The sequence below is a fragment of the Mauremys reevesii genome, linkage group 3 (genome assembly GCF_016161935.1).
Source record: "Mauremys reevesii isolate NIE-2019 linkage group 3, ASM1616193v1, whole genome shotgun sequence".
NCBI classification, from domain to species: Eukaryota; Metazoa; Chordata; order Testudines; family Geoemydidae; genus Mauremys; species Mauremys reevesii.
In genome coordinates, this window is record NC_052625.1 from 193840637 (window position 1) to 193866604 (window position 25968).

Sequence of the window (25968 nt, forward strand, 5' to 3'; positions counted from 1 at the left end):
TAACCAATAACATCCAGGTTTCTTGTAAAGCATTTTTTAGATTTTTCTCTTTTTACATTTTCACAGTTACAGGAAATTATGGAGAGTTCAGACAATTTAATGACACGTGCTGAGATTCAAAAAGTTAAAGCTTTGCAAACACAAATTATCAACATCGCAGGTCAAAATATACCAATTAAATATCCTTAAACCAGCAAATCAGACCTGTTTTTACTTTCATTCACTAATCTTTTGTAATCAGCCAAATTCAAAAGTCTAACTCACTGGATCTTGACTCTTAAGTTCTCAAGCAGCATTTTGCTTACTTTGCCGATGGTATATTTTGATTATCAATGGAAGTATTTGCCATCAGTTTGTGTGTGCACGGTGAAATTGACATTTACGGACATTTACAGATAAAAATCTAATCCTTCCAAGCCTAGATTTCAAAGGTGCATAGTGCTTGTGCTGGCCCTCTGCACAGGGCGAGTTTCACCCACTGATTTCACTGTGAGTCAAGTCCCAGCACTGGACCTAGACAATTTTTAATCCAAATAAAGTGAATAAGCTGCAGAATATTAGTAGTAATTATAGGTACCTATGGGCAAATTTAGCCTCTGCCTTCACAGAAGCTCCCTTGCAGCAGAACCAGTGAAGTTCCTCTGGGCAATGGGAAGGGCTGGATTCAAAGGGCCACATATGGGATGTTCCCCAACTTTGTGGAGTCTCCCTGCCCAGCAGGAGGCATGGGATAGAGGTGAATCCAAGGATCTGCTACTGAGTGGATCATCCTATCTTCTTTCCCCTGCCCAGGGATGGAGACAGCTAGGATTACAGATTAACTGGATTTAGGCCTTAGAATTTAAAGAGTTTAAGCAAGGCCCCCTGCAGTGGGGTGAATTTCATCCTTATCTAGTACCTTCCAACTGGAGATCTCTGAGTCCTTCACAACCATTAATTAGTTCACCCTCACACAGCCTGGAATGATAGGTGAGCAGTATCACTGTATTACAGATGTCAAGACTGAGCTGCAGTCACTTGAGAAAAGCCTTGCAGTAAACCAGTGACAGAGCCAGAAACAGAACCCAGGAATCCTGATTCCCTGTCCCCTCTAACCACTAGACCGTTCCTCCTATCTGAATGACACTCCCACGTCTGTAACATTTATCTGTACACCGACACTAATTCCTCTGTGAAAAACAGACTTTGCTGTAATTAAAAGTGCCAGAGAAAATATGTATCAGAGGGGTAGCTGTGTTAGTCTGGATCTGTGAAAGCAGCAAAGAGTCCTCTGGCACCTTATAGACTAACAGACGAATTGGAGCATGAGCTTTCGTGGGTGAATACCCAGATGGGTACATGCATCTGACGAAGTGGGTATTCACCCACGAAAGCTCATGCTCCAATTCGTCTGTTAGTCTATAAGGTGCCACAGGACTCTTTGCTGCTTTTAGAGAAAATATGAAATCCTTGCCCTGAGGTATTATAAAAGGAATGCACTATAACTTAGACCCCCATGTTAATGACTGTGTTCATTTCTTCCATTGGATGCCCATGCATATTCCCCACTAATGCCACATTCACTTAGGGTGAAAGTTATCCCTGTGCAAAAGGTCAGCACAAAGCCCTATGTGCTCACTTAAGACCTAGTTCAGCCCTGTTTTGAGGATGTGAGTGGGGCCCATAAACATCGTGCTAGTCTTGTCACCTTAGGAGTTAAAGCTGCTGGCATTAAAAACTATGTCAAAACTCCTGTTGTCATCAGTGGTACACCATCAGCACCTTAGATTAGAAGGCTATTGTTTGTGTGGTTTTTTGTGTTGTTTTTTTTTAAATGCTGACACTGTTAGAAGGGGAAAAAAATGCTGTGTGTAACGTGGCTGTCCATGAAAATCTCTGCATTTGGTCTGACCCTCTTTGGGCTGTCTGTATTTGGGGCTTTCCTACTCCTGTTTAAACAGTAGATCACAAAGGGGAAAGCGTCACGTTTCTGTGGAGTATTGCTGTTGCCTGGCATGTTTATTGATTTAGTCTTTGTTTAGCCCAGTCTTACGAGATTGTCAATGTATAAACCCAGGTACAAACACTACGTAGCCACCCCAGCAATGATCATAACAGAGGGAAGATTCACCCACCAAAAAGAAATGGTGATTCGAAAAAATAAGTTGAATTTTGCTAGGCTGATGTTATCCCAGTGACCCTCTGTCGCCTTCTATTTCTGGGTGGTTGGGGAGCATTCTGCAGGGAAATTCACAGAAAATAACATGTACTTTCTCAGAGCTCCCCTCATTCAAAGAAAGCAAAACTCCTTGGACAGTAAATTCTGTTCCCCCTTTTTGTTTCCCAAAATGTCGCTACCCTCACTTCCTGCACAGTTCTTCCCACAACTCTGTGATGTGCCTTCATTTGGCCCCAGTATCAGAACCCACATGCAGGCTGGCTTTGTCCATACTCCGCTAGCCAGGTTCTACTTTATATCCTGACTAGGGAGATACAGGAATGATCCTGCAAACAGTTACTCACTTCAATATAGTTATTCATGCACAGATACCTTATTGTGTGTGGGACACTTATTTCATAGAACCAAGGTCTGTCAAAGGCCAGTTTTTAGGACCTGTTCCTGCAGCCTTTATTCCTGTTGAAGTCAGGGGAGCTACTCATGTGAGTAAAGTCTTCTCACTCAAGGAGTAGATTGTGACTAGCCTTAATGCAGTCTTGCAAGATAGTCAGAAACTTCCACCTTCCTTGCACAGCGTATGTTAGGAGATGCCTAGATCTTAGTTCCAGGTGTTGGGGAGGAGAGCACATGGATTATGCAGCCAATACCACTCCCCCCATGCCCCTGAGCAGGCAAAGGGCAGCAGGGACAAGAAATAGGTGGAGCCATGCTTTATCCCCAGCACTGCCAGTGCTGACCTGTGGAATTGGCTGGTCACAAGGTGGGAGTAAAATTCACCCTGAAATGGGTTGTAGCAAATTACAGTGACCTGCCATGTGTAATTGGGGTGCCCCAGGATATCTTGTGCCACTGAGTCACAATTTCTTCCATGGTTCCTCCAAGCATGATTCAGCTACGGTTGAAAATACATAACCTAGCCCTGAGTAAGGGCTGCAGGATCGGGCCCTAAAACTGATACATGTTTTATGTCATGTTCGTTATATATAAAGAAACCGATTTTTAACTCTTTAATGAAACTGCAGTTGTGATTTTTAAGTACAAAGTGAGTGATATAATAAAGCTGAAAAGAACTAGAAACACCAGTGCCTTTCAAACCACAAAACAGTGCAGGAAAGTCAGGAGGCATCAGTGGAAAAATTCTGAGCAATGGGCAGTTGTTAAAGTCAGCAAAATTCTGTAAGAGTAAATGTTAGCAGGATTTAGTCTCTAAGCCCTTACGCTTCCCATAACTGGACAATGTGGCCATAGTTTCCAACCTTCTGGGCTGGTCTTCAAGTCCTCCTCTAGTCTCCACATAATTTATCCGATGGCAAGTTTAATACCTCTCTCTTGTGCACCTTCAAAGCTCTTATTAGAGCAATTTCCCCTCCCCTAAACCCTAAAAAGAAATCTTTCCAGATAAGTCAGAAGAAGGCTTTGTAGGAAATCCCTGGAAATAGGAGATGGAGGGTCATGCTATGGCACTGAAAGACAAGATCAGTCTGCACCGCTCAATGCAACATGGCATGGCATTGTTCTAGTGCACACTCCAGCCTTGTGATTATGAGGACCAGATTCACCATCAACTTAAATACTGTGGGTACATCTATACTACCTGCCGGATCGGCGGGTAGTGTTCGATGCATCGGGGATCGACTTACTGCATCTTGCCTAGACGTGATAAATTGATCCCTGAATCGATGCCTGTACTCCACCTCGGCAGGAGGAGTAAGCGGAGTTGACGGGGGAGCCACAGTGGTTGACTTGCCGCTGTGAGGACGGCAGGTAAGTCGAACTAAGATACTTCGACTTCAGCTACGCGAATAGCATAGCTGAAGTTGCGTATCTTAGTTTGAACCCCGCCCGCCAGTGTAGCCCAGGCCTATGAGAAGATCCTTGAATAATCATCTGATTATATCCATATTACCCTGGATTATGTAGGCCAGGGTTACCTACAAAAATAAAGATCTCAGATCTTCAGCTGAGGTAAATCTGCACAGCTACACTGACTTCAGTAGTGCTATGCCAGTTCACTGTGACTGAGGATCCGGCTCGTTGCCTTTGAAAGGGAATGCCTTTTGACACACGTTCAGAAAGGAAGTTGTGGTTTATGTTGGATTCTTATGTATCTTTCAAACGACTATGACTTCACAATAGGCCCCAGTTGTGGTGACTAATTTCAGGACAAATCAATAGCCCTGTGGCTACGATATATTTTTGGTCATCTACCACCTTCACTTGAGGATAATGGATACACTGGATTCCTGCCACATCTAAACCATCTGCAGAGGCAGGAATCTGACAGCAGAAACAACATTTTTGTGCATCTAAATATATCCACAAATCTTTTTTTAAAAGGCAAATGGTAATTCTAGTTGGTCAACTGATCTCACCGGCATGTTTCTGAAATGGTCTCTTACATGGAGGAAGAGACGTGATATCTATAACAAGAGAGTCCAAAGCTGCGATAAGAAGCTCAGTGGTTCAGATTGCCTCTTGCGGCAGTGTAAATCAGGACTACTCCACAGAAGTCCAAAGAGTGTCAGAGCAGTGTTGGTGAGATGGACTCAGACAACTCTTCACGTCTTCACTTGCTGTCGTGGCAGGAAATGAGACTTTGTCACAGGGTGAGCTGGCCCTTTAAGGGCACGTCGTTGGTGCAGCTGGGCGTGAGTCTGCCAGCCTGGGTAGACAGACTTGTGCTATCAGAGTTTGAACTAGTGTGCTAAAAATAGCAGCGTGGACACTGTGGCTCAGAACCACCCAGCGCGCTAGCTTTGCACTTGGGTGGCTGGCTGAAGTCTCGCCAGAGCTGCAATGCTCACACTGCTGTGTTTAGCCTGCTAGCTCAAGTTGCACTAGCACAACTCAGTCTACCCAAGCTGAGAGACTTGCTCCCAGCTGCAGTGTAGACAGACCCTAAGAGGGCTGGGGCTCAGCCTCACCTGTGCCAGGTGTAGCCCACCTCCTCAGATGAAGGGAATGAATCCATTGGTGCCATAATGGGAGCATGTTGCTCAGAACCAGGCCTGGGAGGTACAGTAACTCCTCGCTTAATGTTGTCGTTATGTTCCTGAAAAATGCAACTTTAAGCGAAACGATGTTAAGCGAATCCAATTTCCCCATAAGAATTAATGTAAATGGGGGTGTTAGGTTCCAGGGAAATTTTTTTCACCGGACAAAAAACTATATTATATAGATATACACACAGTATACGTTTTAAACAAACAATTTAATACTGTTCACAGCTGTGATGATTGTGAAGCTTGGCTGAGGTGGTGAAGTTAGAGGGTGGAAGAGGGAGGGATATTTCTCAGGGGATGCCTTGCTGCTAAATGACGAACTAGCACTTGGCTGAGCCCTCAAGGGTTAACACATTGTTGTTAATGTAGCCTCTCACACAAGGCAGCACGAACAGGAGGGAGGGGAGACAGCATAGCAGACAGAGACAGACACACACCTTGTGTGTGAGGGAGAGAGAGAGAGAGAGATGCACACTGCCCCTTTAAGTAAGCTGACCCACTCGAAAGTGCATTGTCTTTCTAAGTGGATCAGGAATTTGAGACAGCAGCTGCTGCCCCAAGCTCTCTCTGTCTCTCTCCGTGGGTGTCCCCTCCAGGCTCTATATGGAGAAGGGGTAAGCAGGGTGTAGGGGCAGCAGGGAGGGGGACACCCTGACATTAGCCCCTGCCCTTCCCCCCACCCCCCTGCACAGCAAGCAGGAGTCTCTGGGAGCAGCTCCAAGGCAGAGGGCAGGAGCAGCACATGGCAGTGGGGGGAGGGACAGCTGCAATTGCTAGCCTGCTGGGTGGCTGCAGCACAGGGAACTTAGGGGAGTGGGGAGCTGATGGGCGAGCTGATGGGGGGGCTGCCAGTCCACCCTGGTTCCAAGCCCCCACCAGCTAGCTGCAATGGGCTGCTCTTCCTGCAAGCAGTGGACAAAGCAGGCAGCTGCCAAACGACATTAGAAGGGAGCATTGCACAACTTTAAATGAGCATGTTCCCTAACTGATCAGCAATGTAACAACGAAACAGTGTTAACCGGGACGGCTTTAAGTGAGGAGTTACTGTACCGGCCTAGGCTGGAATGGTGCAAGTAGTCCTGCTCTGAGAGGCATTGTGCCTGCTTCGCTGTCCATTAGAGGGATGCTCCCTGCTCTGGAAGTGTCTAGCTCTGCCACCAACGTGGGTGGTGGAGGCTGTGGCCCTGCCTCTTTTGTGCTAGCAGGGAGCAATTCCTGCCCCTCGCCTGTGGAAGGCCCTTGTGTTGGAGGTGCAATATGGGATTAGCTCCATATGCCTCTTCTCCTACCTTCTGCACCCACACACAGACCAGACCTGTATTGTTTGTAAAGGCTGTAAATGTAAGATGTTGTTATGATACTAATGACACATTTAACATGGAGCCGACTGCTCTGGACCTATTAACATTTGATTATGATTCAGAACAGAGGACAAGAGAGCTGCAAAATACCACTACTCTGCCTTGATAACTAATTAAGCAACCACACATATTACATCCATTGCCAGACAATAAAAGCTTCATAGTTCAAGAGGAGCCCATCCATGAAAGGCCATGATACTGCCTCATAAAGCAGTATAAAACCTTGTGCTATTCATTTTTTATGATTTTTTTTAAATTCTCAAACATTACCAGACTGTTCCTGTGCTATTATTGCTGTGTGTGCAATCATCAGAGGTCACCAATCCTTTCATGGTTAATGTCCCTGAAGCAAACGGTCTCTATTTCCATCTGAGTAGTTAGGTTCATTGTGTAATGGTTGAGATTTAAGTCCCCTCGTACTGTTTTTCTTTTCTGCCAACTAAATACAGTAGAGGAAAATGTAAGTATTTCTAGAGGGCTAGGAGTTCATTGGAAGCATTTTCTGGTGTTTCAAGGGGACATCATAACTTAATTATTTTGTGCATCCTTCCCTCCAGCCAGATTAGAGCTCATAGAATTTATTTGGTGAACCGAGATATTTTTCTGAATAAGATGACATGTATTTCCTTAATTCATTCTTTTTAGATAACTTGCTAGATAATCTATAATGTAGATAAATGATTGCACAATTGCAATTCACCTAACACAAGGAAATAAAAATAAGAGGAGGGGGCCAGGGACATTTAAGGGGAGAGAGGAGGAGGACCAACCAAAGGAGATGCTGAAGGAATCACCCAAGAGGCAGGAGGAGAATAAGGACAGGGTGCAGTCATGGAAGCCAAAGCAAGACACGATATTGAAAAGGAAGTTATGATCGACAGTGTCACAAGCAACTGAGAAGTCCAAGGGAATGAAGGTGGAGGAAAGACCCTGAGGTTGGCCAGGAAAAGACTGTTGGACACCTCAGTGATTATGGTTCAGTGGAGTAAAGAAGGCAGCTCCTGACTGGAGAGGATCCTGAGTGCAGCTGGAGGAAAAGAATTTGAGGTAGCTTTTGTGAACAGCAGGTTCAGGGATTTTGAGAGTGAAAAGAAGAGAGGAAAGAAGGCAGTGATTGAAGAGGGAGGTGGAGTTAAGCGTTGACTTTCTCAGGGTGGTGGTGATCAGATCATGCTTGAATTGTGAGGGGAAGGAGCCAGAGGAGAGGCTGAGGAGAAAAGAAAAGGAGATTGAGGGTGGCGATTAGGAGAAAGGAGAGAATGGGATCACTAGGGCAGGGAGATGGGTTTCAGTAGGAAAGTGGATAGGAAACCTGGATATCAGTGATGGGGTGAGGGAAGATTGTAGCATACCTTGTCCGTCTGTGCCTAAATGAGGCCAGCAAGATCCTGTGCTGGGAGGGAGAAAGGTTTATCAGGGAGTGAAATATTACAAGTAAGTGACAGCTTTAATGTGGGAACCTGATACCATGAACCTATCTCACTGCGCAACTGTTTAACAAACACCAGAGCTGTGCAAATAACTGACTTTTTGGTTCCCTGACTGTACTGAAAAATTGGGAAGGGGGACTGTTTTGGTCATACACAACATTTCATTCAATCCAAAATGAAACATCTGATTTTTCAATTTGAAACAACTTTTAATTAAAACACTTTTTGTTAGGGCTGTTGATTAATCACAGTTAACTCATGCGATTAACTAAAAAAACATTAATTGTGATTAAAAAAATTAATCGCAATTAATTGCAGTTTTAATCGCACTGTTAAACAATAGAATACCAATTAAAATGTATTAAATATTTTGTGTTTTTCTACATTTTCATATATACTGTAGTCTGTGTTGTAATTGAAATTAAAGTGTATTTTTTATTACAAATATTTGCACTGTAAAAATGATAAACTAAAGAAATGGTATTTTTCAATTCAACTCATACAAGTACTGTAGTGCAATCTTTGTCCTGAAAGCGCAACGTACAAATGTAGATTTTTTTTGTTACATGATTGCACTAAAAAACAATACAATGTAAAACTTCAGAGCTTACAACTCCACTCAGTCCTACTTCTTGTTCAGCCAATTGATAAGACAAACAAGTTTGTTTAAATTTATGGGAGATAATTCTGCCATTCTCTTATTTACAATATCACCAGAAAGTGAGAACAGGCATCTGCATGGCACTTTTGTAGCCGGCATTGCAAGGTATTTATGTGCCAGATATGCTAAACATTCATATGCCCCTTCATGCTTTGGGCACCATTACAAAGGACATGCTTCCATGCTGTTGATGCTCATTAAAAAAATGTGTTAATTAAATTTCTGACTGAACTCCTTGGGGGAGAATTATATGTCCCCTGCTCTGTTTTACCTGCATTCTGCCATATATTTCATGTTAGAGCAGTCGCGGATGATAAACCAGCACATGTTGTTCATTTTAAGAACACTTTCACTGCAGATTTGACAAAATGCAAAGAAGGTACCAATGTGAGATTACTAAAGATAGCTATGGCACTCGACCCAAGATTTAAGAATCTGAAGTGAATTCCAAAATTTGAGAGGGACGAGGTGGGAAGCATGCTTTCAGAAGTCGTAAAAGAGCAACACTCTAACGCGGAAACCACAGAACCTGAACCACCAAAAAAGAAAATCAACCTTCTGCTGGTGGCATCTGACTCAGATGATGAAAATGAACGTGCGTCGGTCTGAACTGATTTGGATTGTTATCAAGCAGAACCCATCATCAGCATGGACGCTGGTTGAAGCATGAAAGGACATGTGAATCTTTAGCGCACGTGGCATGTAAATATCTTGCAACTCTGGTTACAACTAGAGTGACCAGACAGCAAGTGTGAAAAATCGGGACGGGGGCGTGGGAGGTAATAGGAGCCTATATAAGAAAAAGACCCAAAATCTGGATGTCTCTATAAAATTGGGACATCTGGTCACCCTAGTTACAACAGTACCATGCGAATGCCTGTTCTCACTTTCAGGTGACATTGTAAACAATAAGCGGGCAGCATTATCTCCTGCAAATGTAACCAAACTTGTTTGTCTGAGCGACTGGGTGAACAAGAAGTAGGGCTGAGTGGACTTGCAGGCTCTAAAATTTTACATTGTTTTATTTTTGAATGCAGGTTTTTTTGCATACAATTCTACATTTGTAAGTTCAAGTTTCATGATAAAGAGATTGCACCACAGTACTTGTATGAGGTGAATTGAAAAATACTATTTCTTTTGTGTTTTTTTTACAGTGCAAATACTTGTAATCAAAAATAAATATAAAGTGAGCACTGTACACTTTGTATTCTGTGTTGTAACTGAAATAAATATATTTGAAAATGCAGAAAACATCCAAAAATATTTAAATAAATGGTTTTCTTCTGTTTAACAGTGTGATTAATCACGATTACTTTTTTAAGCGTGTGATTAATTGTGGGTTTTTTTAATCGCTTGACAGCCCTCCTTTTTTTTTTAAATGTCAAAATGAAATTTTTTTAATTTTGTGACTGAAACAATTCTGTGAATTTGATACAAATCACGAAATGTTTTGGTCGACCCAAATATACATTATTTGGGTAAAAAAGTTTTCGTAGAATTTTCCCCCACTTTAATAAATAGATCAGTTAAACTCATCTTTTCACAAAACAACATAAAATTCTATTCAGGACAGAACGTGCTGTCTGCTCTTACCTTTACTTTGGGTGTGTATGAAGTGCGTGTTAAAACTCACAGGTTTGGCTGGAAGAATTAGTAAGTAAATGGATGGCCCTTCCAAAAACACAAGATCTGTGAGTATAGAGGTCTCATTAACTCTTCTAGTGCCTAAGGCTGATTAGACTGGCCTGCCTCCTGTACTATATTTAAAGTATTTGGGCCAGTCTAATTCTTGCCTTCTAAAAATAAATAGTTCAGATTAAAGTTGAAACAACAACTCTAATCCAGCCCTGGGGTAAGCAGGTGCAGATCTGTTGCAATCCATGGAGTTGCTCCCACTTGTACTGGAGCTGAATTTGGTCCAGTATGTTTTAATAAAGATTTAAAGCATAATCTCCACTTTGAGGATTTAGAAGAGGGTTTTTTAAACTAAAAACACATTTCTTCCAAATGAGTCATGGTCGCAGGCTGTGGTGTTGTCAGTTTCCCCTCGCACCTGAGTACAAAGTAATGTACTAAATGGGGCAGTTTTATAATAGTCAGCTTCCTTAGTGATTGTTTCAGTCCTTCATTTCAAACATACCTGTTAACTGAATCTCCTTGGTGAACAAGAGGTTAACCTTCAGTCCTCTTGAATTAGATGCATAGGAAGACAGGAGGAGGAGGAGAAGGCCTTTGGGAAGTTAGACTTCAGCACCCAGAATGAGTGGGTGAACATCAGTGTGGAGAGATTCCCATTTCTCATTCTGATCAGATTAATTGATTTTGTTAAATCTTGAGGTAGAGACCTTGCTGACGGCCATTGTGTTTTTCTGCTGAGTCATCACACTATCTGACAGTACCTTCATATGTCTAATTTTAAACCCTAACTAGCTTATCCTCTGTGTTTGGAGAGAGACTAGCATATTTTGGCACTACCACAATCTAAATGGTCAGCAAGTGTAAACTGGCGTAGCTCCCATTTCCGTTAGGCCTGTAAACCTAACTTGGACTAAGAGATTATCACCAAAACACCAATCACGTCAATGGAGACATAGCAATTTATATCAGTTAGGGATTTGGCCCATGATTTTTGGCCTGACGGTGTCCCTTTAAAAAGTGGGAAGCTCTGTCTTTTTCATCCTTTATTTATTACCTTGGTATCTGAGCTATTAATAGTACCTTAGTAGTATTCTTTTTAAAGACCTAAATAACAATTAGAAGTAGCACCAGATTCTATTTTTATAAAAATCCCGTTGATTGTACATGACCGTGTTCCAATCACTTAGTTATATTGGCCTCATTTTCAGTCCAGCCTTAACAAGGCTTCCATATTTTGGTCCACGATTTTGTAGGCATTAAAAATTGTGAATACAAAATTGTATCCACAATTATCTGTGGGCATAACTGAGTTTCTGTCAGTGGGTCCCACTCTAGGTATGCAGGAACCACATGCATGCAACACTGGTTTTTTTCTTGGCTATCAGTGTCCATCAGGGCTGTGCATGCACTCTGTGCTTCATTTCCCTCTTACCGCCCATGGCCAGGTGTCCAACCCCCTAGTTCTTAGCTCAGGCTAAACTCTGAAAAATTATGAATATCTTCAGACCCACTTCTGAGCTTTGATTTTTGACTTCAGTGAACTGAGTAATCATTGGAAATACAGTTCAGAGGTGCTCTGATTGACTCCAGGTCAGCAAGAGCTTACCTACTGGAGGACAGGTTCTTATCCCTTCACTCAGTGGTGCTTAACGTACAAGTGAAACCAGCAATGACAGTGTGTCTATATCCGGGGCTATTAGGCCATACATCAGTGTGCATATGTGAGATGCCACTTGCCAGACTTCTCCTGTAACCTTGATACTTGTGGCTGAGATCCGTGTATGCCCCATCCAGGCATCATATGAGTAAATGCGATGAAGACTCATCTCAAGTATTGCAAGAGCTGGCTTGGTGGCTAGACATGAACATGAGGAGAAAGGTGACATTTTTAGTCTCCCTTCCTTCAGATAATGTTTATCATGGACACACCAGGGACAGGCTGAGGGGCCCACCTGAAACACCTCCAAATGCAAGGCACATGGGCTCGGGACAATTTGAAGCTACACATGAACATCCTGAAACTAAGGATCATCAGGCTAGCCCTGTATAACATTCTTGCCTATTCTTCAGAATTCCAAGGTACAAATTCTGACAGACAACATGTTGGCAATTCATTATGTAAACAAGCAAGGAGGTGTGTGATTATCCCCTTTGCCTGGAAGCCATTAAGTTTCATATCATCAGCATGAGGTGACCCCACAAGCTCTATATCTTCCAGAGATCAGCAATTACCTAGCAGACTTTCTGAGCAGAATCGTGCTAACCAAACAGGAGTGGTTACTACAGAAATCCATCCTAGACCTGATATTCCATCAGTCGTGGACTCCCATCAAATTTGTTCATCACAGAGGATACCACCAAGTGCCGGAACTTTATTCCAGAGGAGACATGAGCTCAGGCTCTCTGCTGGATGCCTTCCTCCTTTGATGGTCTTGAAACCCCTGTATGCATTCCCACCAATTCCTCTGATTCCTAGGATAATATCCAAGGTCATATAGGATAATGCCTCAGTCATCATGATAGCCCCATACTGGCCAAGACAGTTTGATTATTAGATCTGCTGCAGATGTCTCAGCAGCATCGTATACACCTTCCAACTTGCCTGACATAGTACCCCAGAACCATAGTCAGATGTCTCACCCAGACCCACAGTCGCTGCATCTGATGGCAGGATGTTGGCTGGCTGAGCAACACTGACAGAGGCTGCTCCCTACCAGGTCAGAAAATTCTTATGCAGAGCAGGAAACGTTCCACCTGGAAAACTTAATCCTCCAAATGGATAAGATTATCCATGTGCGCAACTCAGAATAATATTGAGTCAGTGGAGTCCCTGATACCAAAGATCTTAGACCATATCCTGCTCCAGAAACATGTGGGACTAGCGCTTAACTCTCTTAAAGTCTACCTTTCTACAGTATTGGCATGTTACGCTCCAGTACAGTCGCACTCAGTCTTCTCACATCCTATGGTATTCAGGGGCTTTCTTCATGCTTGCTCTCCAGTCAGAGACCTAACGTCATTATGGGCCACAGTGTCATCCTTCTAAAGCTTACGAAGACTTCCATTGAACTGCTCTGGGACTACTCAATATACCTGTCAAGCTGTCAGGAGTGGCTCCAAAGCATGAGTACCAACCTCGGGGCAGACTGTTAAGAAGCAGGGCACACCCACCACTAGTGAGTTCTATACTTCGATTTCACCAACCTAGCATCAAGTGTGAACTCCTCAGCACTGTAACAGTCCAACCATGGAGTTCCATATAGTCAGCTTGGTTAATCCAGTTTGTCTTGCTTAGCCTAAAAGCTTAACTTTGTGATAGATCGTCTCTTACACCAAAAATCACCATAATATTGCAGTTACTCCCAGTCCCAAAGGACCAGTCACTTTCCCAGATCAATTACACTTTAGCTCTTACAAAGACAAAGCTTGTAGCCAGTCCTATAATAAACTAACTAAAGGAAATAGGAGTTATTTACAAAGTTAAAGGAGGTAAACATATACACACAAGTCTTAAGTTCTAAAAGCTGATAGAAGCGTCTATAATAAGTAAGCTTTATATGTCCTTTAGGGCTACTCCGGCCAAGCACTGCAGAGTTTTTGCTTATGCTTAGTAATCCTTGCCCCTCAGAGTCCAAGCAGCACAAAGATAGTTTCTTCTTGTCAGGGATTTTTATTCCCTTCCCCCAGAGTTCAAGCTGATGGGACGCATCCACCTGCACCTCATAAAGCATTTCATAAAGTCCAAAACACTAAATATATTTTTATAAACCTAATACCTAGTTTAACAATAGTAACACACAGGTGAGCCAGACTGGTTTCCAGCTCTGCATTTGTCAGTGGTCAGTTGAGGCCTAGGGGCCTTGGCATGAGCTGGCACCTGGTCTGCCAGCATCACAATACCACCTTACCATCAAAACAGATATTCTCATGGCCATTACATCAGCATGGACAGTCAGCAAGTTCCAAGCTTTTATGCCTGGATTGTTTTACACATCCTTCCAAAGGGACAAGAGGGTGGTGAAACTGTACCTCAAAGTCATCCCTAAGATGGAGTTGGAATTTCACCTGAACCAATCCATTACCCTGTCAGTCATCTTTTTGAAACTGCTCTCAATGCCAGGAGAAAAGAAGCTCCATATTCTATATGTCTCCAGAGCCTTTCTATATTACCTCAGCAGGACTAAATGTTTTGGATTCTCTCCCCACCTCTTCTCGGCTATAGCTGGTGCCTTGAAAGGCTGTCTTGTCACAGAGAATCCGTGAAGTGGCTCATGCAGTGTATTTCCACCTGCTATCAGCTGGCTGGCGAGCCTCTCCCTCCGAATGTCAAGGCACTTTCCACCAGGGCACAGGCACCATCTTCCATCCACTTCAGAAACATGCTGATCTCTCAGATCTACAAGGCAGCAATGCAGCATCACCTGCTAACTTTTGTTAAGCATTATGTATTTGACCTGGCAGCCAAATCAGAGACCACGTTCAGGACAGCAGTAGTTTTAATCTCTGTTTGACTGATGCAGCTGAACTTCAGGGGAGGGATACTGCTTGCCTGTCACCTACAGTGGGATCCACACTGACAAATACTTGAAGAAGAAAAATACTCATCACTGACTGTTCTTTGAGATGGTGTAGTCAGTTTGCACCCCACACCCAGCCCTCCATTCCTGCTTTTCAGAGTCCTCAGCCACAGAGGCTTTGAACTGTAAGGGAACTGTGGCAGGATTGCAGCAGCTCCCTGCCCTTTATGGCCTTATGCAAGAGCACAGGGAGGCACTGGAAGCATGGATGGCCCTGATGGATTCTGTTATCAAGAAAAATCTGGTGTCATGTGTATGAGGTGCTTGTGATCCTACAGTAGGATCCACAGTGCCTACGGCATCTCAGAGGATCTCAGTTATTGTAGGGCAATTAACTGCTCTTCACTTGGACACCTTCAGAATCCATTTATGGGAGCACTGAATCCTGATTCGTTGAAGTGACATTAATTGCTGCTGCAGTTACTTATGCCAGAGGCCTCTGAATGTTTGTCCCAGGGTCTATAGTTATTTCCACTTCTCTTTTTCAGTGGAAAGAAACCTTTGGGGAGGAATTTGAGCATAAAAGAATGTGGCATCTGAACTGGGATTATTACCTTTTAAGAGGACAGTGAATGTGAGTTACTGTACGTGGTGTGATAAGAAATGACCCAGCTTTGTGTGTGCACTGCACCACCGAGCTCTTTGCAGCTGACAGTGACCAATGTGCCCCTCAGTGCTGGTTGGCAGCATTGACGTCAGCCCATAGCTGAGAAATTAGCTGCAGCCTGCAGGGAAAAGAGGCAAAGCAAAACCATATAATTTCTCCATACAGCATGACCAAGCTGTTTCTCTTTTTACATTTTAGCTTCTCAACAAGCCCCATAGTGCTTTACTCAATCTGGAGCCAGAAAAAAGATTTCCAAAAATAGAGAAGTTTAATGTCGGCATTAATGGGATCACAGCAATAAAATATCTCTTGCAGCAAGAAGCCTAGTTTACAGGAGTTATTCACTGTCTTGATTATAAAGTTGCCTCCCACCTCCAGATAAAAATGCACCCTGTCCTCTAATCCCAGGCTTATAAACCTCACTGGGATGAACAGCAAACCAGCACGAACACCATGCTTTCCTTGTAGCAGGCGCAGAGCTACCTGGAATGATAGGGGCCCAACCCTGCAACCTTTTATTCAAAAAGGTGTGTGTAAAGAATCATGTGAATGAAGATTTTGGGGATCAGGCTCAGTCATTTATAAAACCTGGCAGGGGACCATCTTTTGGTTCTGTTTATATAGCCCCTAGTACAATGACGTCTTGGTTCATGACTAGGGCTACTAGGCAAAATACAAATAAGTAGTAATAATCATTTAGTCTATAGCAAATAGGATTTTGGGGTTCCATCTTATCTAGCTATATGGTGCCTTGCCCTCCTCCTAGAGTATTTGTAGTAAATTTGCATGGGCCACTCTTAACTCAAAGCAGTCATATAAAGCATAGTTCGTCAAAGACATAGTAGTGTTTGCCAGTAGCTAATCATGGTGTTTGTCAGAGTCTTAATAAGCCAATTTGTCAAACTTAAATAAAGTGCACTGGTGCTTGCAGGCATAAAAGATGGAAACGACCTATTCCAATAGGTCATCTAGTCTGCCCCTGCCAGGCCAGGATTGTTCCCTTCAACACATTTTCTAGTGCTTTCTCCAGTTGAGTTTCAGCTGCCAAGCCATGAGACTTCCCCTGCTTCCTTGGGGAGACCAGGTCAGTGCCTCACAGATCTCACCATTGGAAATTTTTCCTGTTATTCTTCTTAAATTTACTTTTTCTTAATTCCATCCCATTATTCTGAGCTACAGCCCCATGGTACCACACTGAACAGAGGCAGCGTTGTTCAGGAGATGGTACACAGGACTTGGAGCTAGGAATTACTGAGTTCTGAGCCTGGCTCTTACTCTGAGGCTGTGGGCAAGTCATTTCACTTCCCTGCTCCATTTCCACCTCCACAACACTGACCTCCCTCACAGGGGAACTTGGAGGGTTAAGTAATGAATGTGCATGGAGCACTTAGAAAATCCAAAGTGCTGCATAAGTGTGTAACCCATTGCTGAGTGTGGTACAGGTCCCACTCCATGCCCGATCTGCAGAGGATATGAGTGTGTTACAGCTACTGCTGAAGAGCACTAGCTCAGGCTATAGCTGCTCATGCTTTTAGCTCTAGAGGTCTCTGGTTCAATCCCCTACATGTCAGCCAAAATGACTGTCAGAAGTGCTAAGTAGATGCTGTGCCTACATTCAGTGCCGAAGGGTATTTAGAGATGTTTATAGCTGGAACTGTTATCAGTGATAAACAAACCCTCTCCCTCACAGCCTACCGATACAGTAGCTAGAGAAATTAGAGATGGGACCAAGCTGCAGTATGTGTAACTGGATCTGAATGATCCCCAGAGTTTAAAGAAGTTTGGGCCTGGGGTACTGAGGTTTGGCCCAGTTTAGATACAAGGGCAGCCATGAAGTTTGAGTCCAGCTCTGAACTCTCTGTTGATAGAGGGTTTAGGAAGTGTGGTTTTGAGCTGGGCCCATCTCCATGACACTAGGCTACCCTTACCTCGCCCCTTACACATACATTTAAGCCTTGTCTACTCTGTGATTTCAGCCACAAGTGTGGCTGCACTAGTGGGAAATCCTAGCATAGACATTAGTGCAACTTGTTTTTAACTAGTCCAGATTATCCTGGATTCCACCCTTAGGCCTCGTCTACACTTAGGAATAGCCTTGCGTAGTAACCAGTCGCCAGCTTTCGGTGTAGTTGCAGGGGTGCTGACCCCTATGTGTAGAAAGGGGCATGCAGGAATAAACCTCCATTATCTCAGTCCAAGCAAACTCCTGTGTGTTTTTGTCTATGCCTAAAGCTCGGCCATGGTGCAGCTACAAGGATTGCTGAATTAGGGCTATTCCTGGAGACGGACAAGGCCAGAGTCAATGTTTGGCTCTCCCATACTGGTGATCTTTGACCTAACCACTTATGTCTGCTTCCAGGGGAGAAGTACGAGCTGCATGCAGGGACAGAGTCCACCCCGAGCGTGGTGGTGCATGTCTGCGACAGCGACACAGAGGAAGAAGAGGACCCAAAGAATTCTCCAAAGCCAAAAATTATTCAAACCCGGCGCCCTGGCCTGCCTCCTCCTGTGTCTAACTGAGCCTCTCCAGCGGAAGCAGCACTTCTCTCCTCCAGCATGGCTCTTTGTTTTTCTGTTTGCTATGTTTTGTTGAAGGGCAGCCATTGCCTCTTGGGTAATGGGACATCTAGCTCATTGAAATCCCTTCTCTGTACTCAAGCCTGTCTAACACAAGGGCTAGGAAAAAGTTCTTTGTACATGTAACCATATCACCTGCCATCGAGTGTGATAAGTCTTGTGAAAGGGGCTAGAATAGGCTGGGAAGAGGGGAGGGGGTTTAGGCTGAGGGGTTTTCATAGCATTGCACATTGTAATGATAGCAAAACCAGAAGCATCGCTTAGTAAACTAGTGATGGGCAAATAGGCTGATGTTGGGATTAACATTCAGACTAGCAGAACATTATTCTCTGCTCCCCTTTCCACAGGATCCCACTTCCCCCCCCCCCACTACTCCCCAGCAGACCTGGGTCTCCCACTTGTCCCTCATTCTTACCTGGTGTCATCTTGTGAGGTAGCAGCTTGGTGGCCTTTAACCCCTTCACCTCCACTTACTGAGCATTTATCTTGTAGGGGGCAACTTCTGTAGGAGACAAGTTTTCTGCATGTTTCAGTTACAGCCAGAGGACTGAAACACTCCTGTCCCCTGACTGCTGCTGAATACATTGGCCCTTTAAATCTGGGGCAGACACACTCTGGAGTGCATTGGGCTGAAGGGGGAGGCAGGATGTTGTGAAGGGGGAGGTGTCCTTCATTCCTTTGTCCTCCAATGATAGGGAGCCAGGCTGCTAGCAGTGGGGGAAATCCTCACATTCCCTCACAGTAGGAGGGCAAGGATGTTACTTCTCTTTTCCTGCACCCCTGAGGTTAGGGTGGAGAAGCTAACTTCCCATTACACTGGGATTCATTGCTGACTCATGGTAGCAGCAATGGGCAGTGATGGACAGAGGTTTCCAGTGGTATGCTGGATAGCCCTGATACTCCAGCTATTTGCAAATATTTGCCTATCCCTAATAATCAGCACTCCCCCTCCCCTTTGCTCGATGTGTTTTAAGGTCCATATTAGCTGTATGCAGTATTCTGCGCCTCCCACCCCCCCACCCCCCCCCGGCCAAATAAAACAGGACCACACTTAAACTTGAACTTAGACTGCATGGAATTTACTCTCTTGTCTCACTCACTCCGACATGTCCCTGTCACTCATAAAATGCACAGGATTACTGACATTTTTGTGCATTCATTGTGGCTGGTAGCAGAGAGTACCGTACTTAGATATTTGGATTTTCTACCTGGGCAGATCATCTCTGTTAATTATTCTCACGCACGCTCACCGTTTTGAGAAAGTGCTTTCTAGAGATCTAAGCCTCGCTCTCACAAAGGCACGTGAGCTTAACTTGACACACGTGAGTAGTTCCATTGAAATGAATGTTATGAAAGTGAAGCGTATGCATAGGGCTTTGCAGGATTGGGGCATAAGCAAACGAGCTGCCGTTCTATCCCACCCCTTGAGATGGCACTGAGGGGTTCCATGTTTAAACTCTCAGTGCCTTTCCGATCAAATTTGCTCCATTTACAAGTAAAAAGGAAGGTGTTTGTTTTTTTTTACTTCTCAACCCTGGAAGGTCAACCTGGGATCTGAAAGTCAAGCTAGGTTCTGTAATAAAACCTTGTTAGGAAGTTTCTGAAAATTACAGTGGCAGAATCTTAATTAACAATAAGGATACGCATGCTTCAGTGGACGCTAGCTCATTCTCCCATTGCTGTATTGACTCAGCAATACTGACAGAAAGAAAAACACATAATTTTGTCACTAAAATCAACAGAGACTTCTCAATGCCCACTGGGAGAACAGAGCTGTGGGTGTAAGAATGAGCTGTTTTTACAGAGTTCCTTTTCTGACCATCTCCATTCCTTAATATTCCCACTGAGAACTAGAGCCTTGCTTCTGCATAACCCTTATGGTGATGATTCTCAGTGCAGTGTGGACACCACTTAGCATACATTCACATTTACGTTCAACAAGCATGTTCATTGCAGCAAAGACCTAGCTTAAATAAGACTTGACTTTAACAGCTTTATGGGATTGAGACAGAGGGCCTTCTTTAAAAAGAAAAAAAAAAGCTTTTCAGCTATTTTCACATTATTACTTTCTGACAATGCTTTCAGAATGATTTAAAGAATGATCTTCTTCTTATTTTAAATCACCTTCCACCCTGGGACTATAATATGACCATTCCGGCTGAAAATGGTACATCAGGCAAGCTATAGTATTTAAGGAGAACAAATCCCCTCCTATTTCATGTGTCACTGCATAGATAAAAAGCTATTTCGTTGTCACGATCTCTTGGCTTTAGACAGTTAATTATGAATAGTATTTTTATGTGAGGTTTAAATGTAACATTTCCTGAATAAAACCGTCACTTTGAGATGGCAAAGATTTGGGGGCCAGATCCTCAGCTGCTGTAAATCTGTGTAGCTCCATTTACCTCAGTTTACACCAGCTGAGGATCTGGTCTTTTATGTACAAAAATCAAACAATGAGGAATAAGGAACCCAAACCTAGGCCCCACATCGAAGCAAAATCAGACTTTTGGGGGTTTGGAGCCGGGTCCAAACTATGCATCTTGGGCTCAACTCAGATTAAAAATCCTATTGTGACTGAAGCATCAGTTTTAGTTTAATGGTCACTTCTGTCTTATTGTCTCAAAGTGCATTATGGGGCATGCACACAAGGGATACTTAAAGACAGGCACAGTTAGTTGACTACGTTAGGTCCTAAAAGAGTGGAGCTATAGGGTACTGTGCAGGAGGGTGTGGGAAATAGCTTCATTGTCCAAACCACAGAAAGAAAAACACAGTTGAAAGATTGAGACAACCCAAGGGAATCCTGGTATGGCTGCAATCAGCGTTTATAAATCACTATGTGAAAGGACAATACTTATAGATTAACCTCTCTAGTATGAAAATAACATTTGAGAACCTGGCAAGCCAGCTTTGTAGCTCACCAGCAGCCTAAGCCTGACTGGTAATGGAAAACAGGTTTCCTCGAAAAGGGCTGACCACTCTGAAAAGTAAATTTTCTACATAAATTCAGTAGTCCAGATCCTGTGGCCCTGCTGACTTCAATGGGAGTTTTGTCTATGTAAGGTCTGCAAACTCAGCTACTATGACTTTCACTCGCTGTATGAGGATTTGCAACACCAAAAGCAGATTCTGCTTTATAAGAGAACTATAAATCAGGACTAACTCCACTGGCTTCACTGGAGTTACCCCTGATTCACACCAGTGTAAGTGACAGCAGAATTTGGATCTGATTCTTTAAACTCGCTTCTCAAATGGGTTCTAAGATGCTATTGAAATGGTTTTCTAGAGGTGAAATGGCACCCTCTAGTGGATATACATTGCTCACTCCTCTGGCTAGAAATGGAGTAGAGAAAATGAAGTTTACAATTGCTACTACTGGTGTCCCCTCTACCCTGTTCGTCCTCCCCTTTCTTCTCTGAACTTAGACTCTTTCATACTCTGCATACGGTGACTTCTTTTGTAAACGTATTTGTGCATTTAACTTCCTTAAACTCAAAGCAGGGTGCTCAAACATTTCAAAAATAAATAGCAGTCAATGTCAAAAGTCTCAGTGTTGCAATGGGACCCCCATGCCATTGTGGGGGCCCACTGTCATCACTAGAACAGCATACTAGCCGATCCCATGGCAGGATTGCCTTCCTCCAAAAAACCCTGCTATAATATCTGAGCTAAGTGGATCAGTACTTTAAAAAAAAAAACAAAAAAAACCTTGAATAGGGTTAAAAATGTGTCCGGTGGGTAAACTACAACCCTGCTCTTTCACATTTATTTGCTCCCAAATTGGCTAGTTCTCTTTTCATGCAGTGACAGTGAAAAGGGCCTTTCTTGAGACAAAGGGAACGTCTTTTGTATAGAATGATAATCAGCTAAATAGTCTTGCAAGACTTTGCAGTGGTATGTCCTAGCACTGTGAGAGTTAGTTATGTGTCAGCATTTCCATTATACTGTACACACCTTTTAAAAATATTCTATTTAGTCATATTTTATAGGAGTATTAAAAAGGTTATTGGCTAATGAATCACTTTTGCACTTGTATAACTCAGAGCTTAGTTTTAAAAAATAAATATGGCAAATGATGATTTGTCCATGTGTTCTACTTGCTTTTGGCATTTTGAAAAGCAATCCTCAAGAAAGGTTAAAACAGTCTAGTGAACTGGCTAGTGTGAATGTGCACTACTGCTCGCTACTGGATGGAACCAGGACTGCTTAAAATGTGCATCACAGGCCACATGCTGCTGACTGGAGATTATCCTTTAGTTCAAGTGGGCCTGTGTTTGTGGAGCAGGAGGATAAAGGAAATATAAGTGTGATATATGCAAGCTTTCACTTCAGTCACTATTGTTTTCTGTACAAATTATGACAATTCCTGGCAAGATATGAAGCTAAAATTCAAACCTAATTTAAGTAGTTGCAATTCCATTGACTTTCATAAACTTACCCGGTTTATACCATATCTGAATTTACCTGGGATTATGTAAAAATAGCACACTACATCACTTCACAAAAGCAAATATGTGTCTCTACCAACTAAAATCACTCCACAGTGGCTGTTAAAAATGGCTAAACATGATACATATGCATGTTTAAATAGGTAACGTGGCATTGAGAAAATGCCTAATCTTAAAAAGAAAAGAACAATACTAATCCTGATTACCACAAAATATCAGAGTGATGGTTTATGGTCTACCATGTCAATTCATATAGGGTATTTTTCCTCTTCCACTAGGATAGTCCTGAAGGATTATTTTGTGTTTAAGGCAAAGGACTGGAGCCAGAAGATATGGGCTCTCTACCCAGCTCTGCCAGAGATTTCTTGTGTGTGACCTGCAAGTCGTTTAGATCTAATTTTCATAAGTGGATAATGTTTTTGGTGCACACCACCAGGCATCTTAAAGGGGCCTGATTTTCAGAGAGATGGTGCTCAGAACTTGGTAAAAATCAGGACCCTTTAATTTCTCAGATCTCCATCCAAAAATTGAAGCACACAAAAATCATTGGTCTCTACAATGTAGACCTTATTCTTTGTGTCTGTTATAAAAAGGTGGTAGTGATGGGATCCAGGGCTAAAATGGTCTGTATAACTCCTAATTATTCTCTACTGCTAGGCAGCATGTGAGCTTGTCCAAGCAACAATGAGAAAAGATTCTTTAGCTGATTTGTAGTGAAACATGACAATTGTCTAAATGCCATTTGTGTTTGACTATTGCATAAAAGGGGAAAACCACGTTGCCTGGAAATAAGCCCAGTGGTTGCCAAAGTGAACATTGGAGGCCATGTTTCCAGACAGGCCTCACCTGGACTCTGTATGGGCAAATGTAATAACAGAAGTTATATGCACAAAATTCCATTAAGCACTTAATCTGAACACACACATGGGCTGTTACACTTCTGGAGTAGGGCATTTGCACACACAAGTGATAGTGTGCAATTAGGGCCTGATCCTGCAAGATGCTGAGCAACTCTTGGGAATCAGAATTGAAGGCATGTCTTACCTCCAGTTGTTATTCAGCACCTTACTGGTTCATGCCCTGATTACTTGCACAACTGCCTGCACACACACAATTGTGCATGTATTCTGTTACAGGTGGTGTGCTTGGGACTGTGCAGGACACAAATCAAGATAATCCCCACCCCAAAGAGTTTACAACCTAAACAGGACAGACATTCGAGCGGACAGGATGCACTGGGAAGCCCAAAGCAGGCAACAGTTAGAATGATTATTGCTGACTCACTTTTTGCACAGAGGCCCCCTTTTCAAAGGGGACTCAACACCTCACAGGATTGGGCTTGTAGTTACTTACTGCCTGATAATGGAGAGTCTGCAAATTATTTGTTAGAATTACTCACAGGCTCATCAGAATGATTTATCTGAGGTGATAACAGCCCAGCAGTACTTTGTCATAGATTGGGGTGGGGACAGGAACTGTTTTTTTCCTGGAAGAGAGATGTTGGGCCGGTTATTATGAATAATCCTGATTAGTGCAACTGCTATTCGTTTTGTTTCAGCAATTTCCTGCTAGCCATTGAAACTCAAAATCACAGAACACGGTTTGTAGGTTCCCTCCTCCCCACTCCATTCAAGATTCTTTAATAATAAAAAAAACCTTTTTGCAAATTTAGTTTAAGTACTGCAATTACTTATCCACTGTGCTAATGTATAAGAAAATAAAGCAATGTCTCATCTTGAAGCTTTTGCGTTCTCCTCAAGGAAGCCACTTTACAATAATAGTGGCCAAAATATACAAGGTTTGCTGGCTAAAAAAAATAAGATACAGATTAAGGTACTGGACAGACCCTGGCCAAGATTAATCCCTGGTGTAACAACACTGAAATTAACAGTTACACTGGTGAGGAATACGGCACCTTTATTCAAGAAGCCCATACAGGGCAAAGTTCAGCAACCCACACTGTACCATGTTCACCTGGCTTTGCAGTTGGAGTTACGGAGGCTTTTAGCAACACCATATGGGGCAGATTGTGCTGCACCCCGTGCAGATGTGTAAGCAGGGGGGTAGCTCAAGAGATCTGTTACCTCACATACCTAGGTGAGGGTTGGCCATGGTTCCACTGTTTGTGCTCAGAAGAGTGCAAGGACAGAGGAGCGAGTGCCACTACCTACCCCAAAGAGGTTGAGGCACCTGCAAACTGGCCAGTGGAGATGCTTTGGCTTGGAGAGGAGTATAGGCAGCACAACACTTGCACTCCCTAAAACACAATGCTACCCTGCATTCTTGCTAGGGCAGTGAAACACCGTGCTGCCTCTAGGTCAGGGATGTTCAGAAGGCATAATAAGGTTTATCAACCCATTTAACAGATACTCCAAGATGGGTAGAGGTCACCCACGGACTCTTTGGATACCAGTATTCCAACAATGCAGTATCTGCTGGCCCTAGCGTCCAGGATTTCTTTGTCTAGGGAATCTTGTTCAAGTAAGCACTAGGAACCTGATGCTCCACCTGAAGTGCTGATCATCCTCAGAGTCAATGGGAATTAAAGGCATTCAGCACCTAGATAAAGACTCTAGGATTTAATCCCGTAATTCATATCCATGATATAGAGGGCTCAATCTTGCTCTTGCTGAAGTCAACAGAGGTTTTCCCATTGACTTCCTAAGAATAGGATCAGGCCAGCAGGAGTAAACTGGTCTATTTTCTGTACATCAGAAAATCAGCCTTGTTTAATAAACCACTGAAAGTGATCGATCATTAATCTAGTGCAGGACCATCGTGTCTACATTACTGTCCTGAAGACATGTTCTCTTCACTATCAATTTAGAAAAAAAAAGTATAAATGTTTTGAATCCATTTTAGAGCAGACTGCTTCTGGTTCAGAGATTTCTGAAAGGAATGTGTCATCCGTATTGATTGCTTCATCCTTACTGTTGATTTGGCAAGTTGTCCTATTGTGATTAGCTGCGGAAGCCTTTCATGTATGTTATTGTGGATCTGAGACCATTAACCATGTTCTCCTCATTCAAGTGTCTGGATTGCTGACAAAGATGTGACATATCTGTACATATTATAAATCAATACTATTTTTAATCATATATTTTGTACAAATACATTAGCTCTGTACTTCAGTGGAAATCTAATATGGTATTAAACATTTTGGTGGAATTACTGAACTTCTTGCCTATGCTTAATTTCCTTTGATTATCATTAATCACCACAGTATATTAATTTCAAGCAGCCAAAGCATTTCCCACAGCCAAGAAAACACTACCCCTGTTCTAGCTATTTGTAACAATAGATACATGCAGCATGCTGGCTTAAATGTGTGCCAATGGCTCCCTCTAATGGATTGCCCTGACAACTATAAGCTTGGCAGGTACCACTTTAGTCCAGGAGAAGGAGGCCTCATTTTGTTGCGGAAGGATGAAGATTCACTGACCACCACCAAGGTGTGTTTATCAACCTATCACAGATTAATAGCTGTGTATCTGTGGTACTGCCAT

At 43.0% G+C, this 25968-nt stretch overlaps 1 protein-coding gene across 1 annotated transcript in view; it reads left to right on the top strand.

The window, feature by feature from the left end:
- Positions 1 to 25634, top strand: part of RCAN2 (regulator of calcineurin 2) — a 171470-nt gene extending 145836 nt beyond the window's left edge. The window contains exon 5 of the mRNA XM_039532685.1: positions 17794 to 25634. Coding sequence (XP_039388619.1) covers positions 17794 to 17954 — 161 coding nt within the window. The 3' untranslated portion in view covers positions 17955 to 25634. The remainder of the gene's footprint in view (positions 1 to 17793) is intronic.
- Positions 25635 to 25968: the final 334 nt, after the last annotated feature.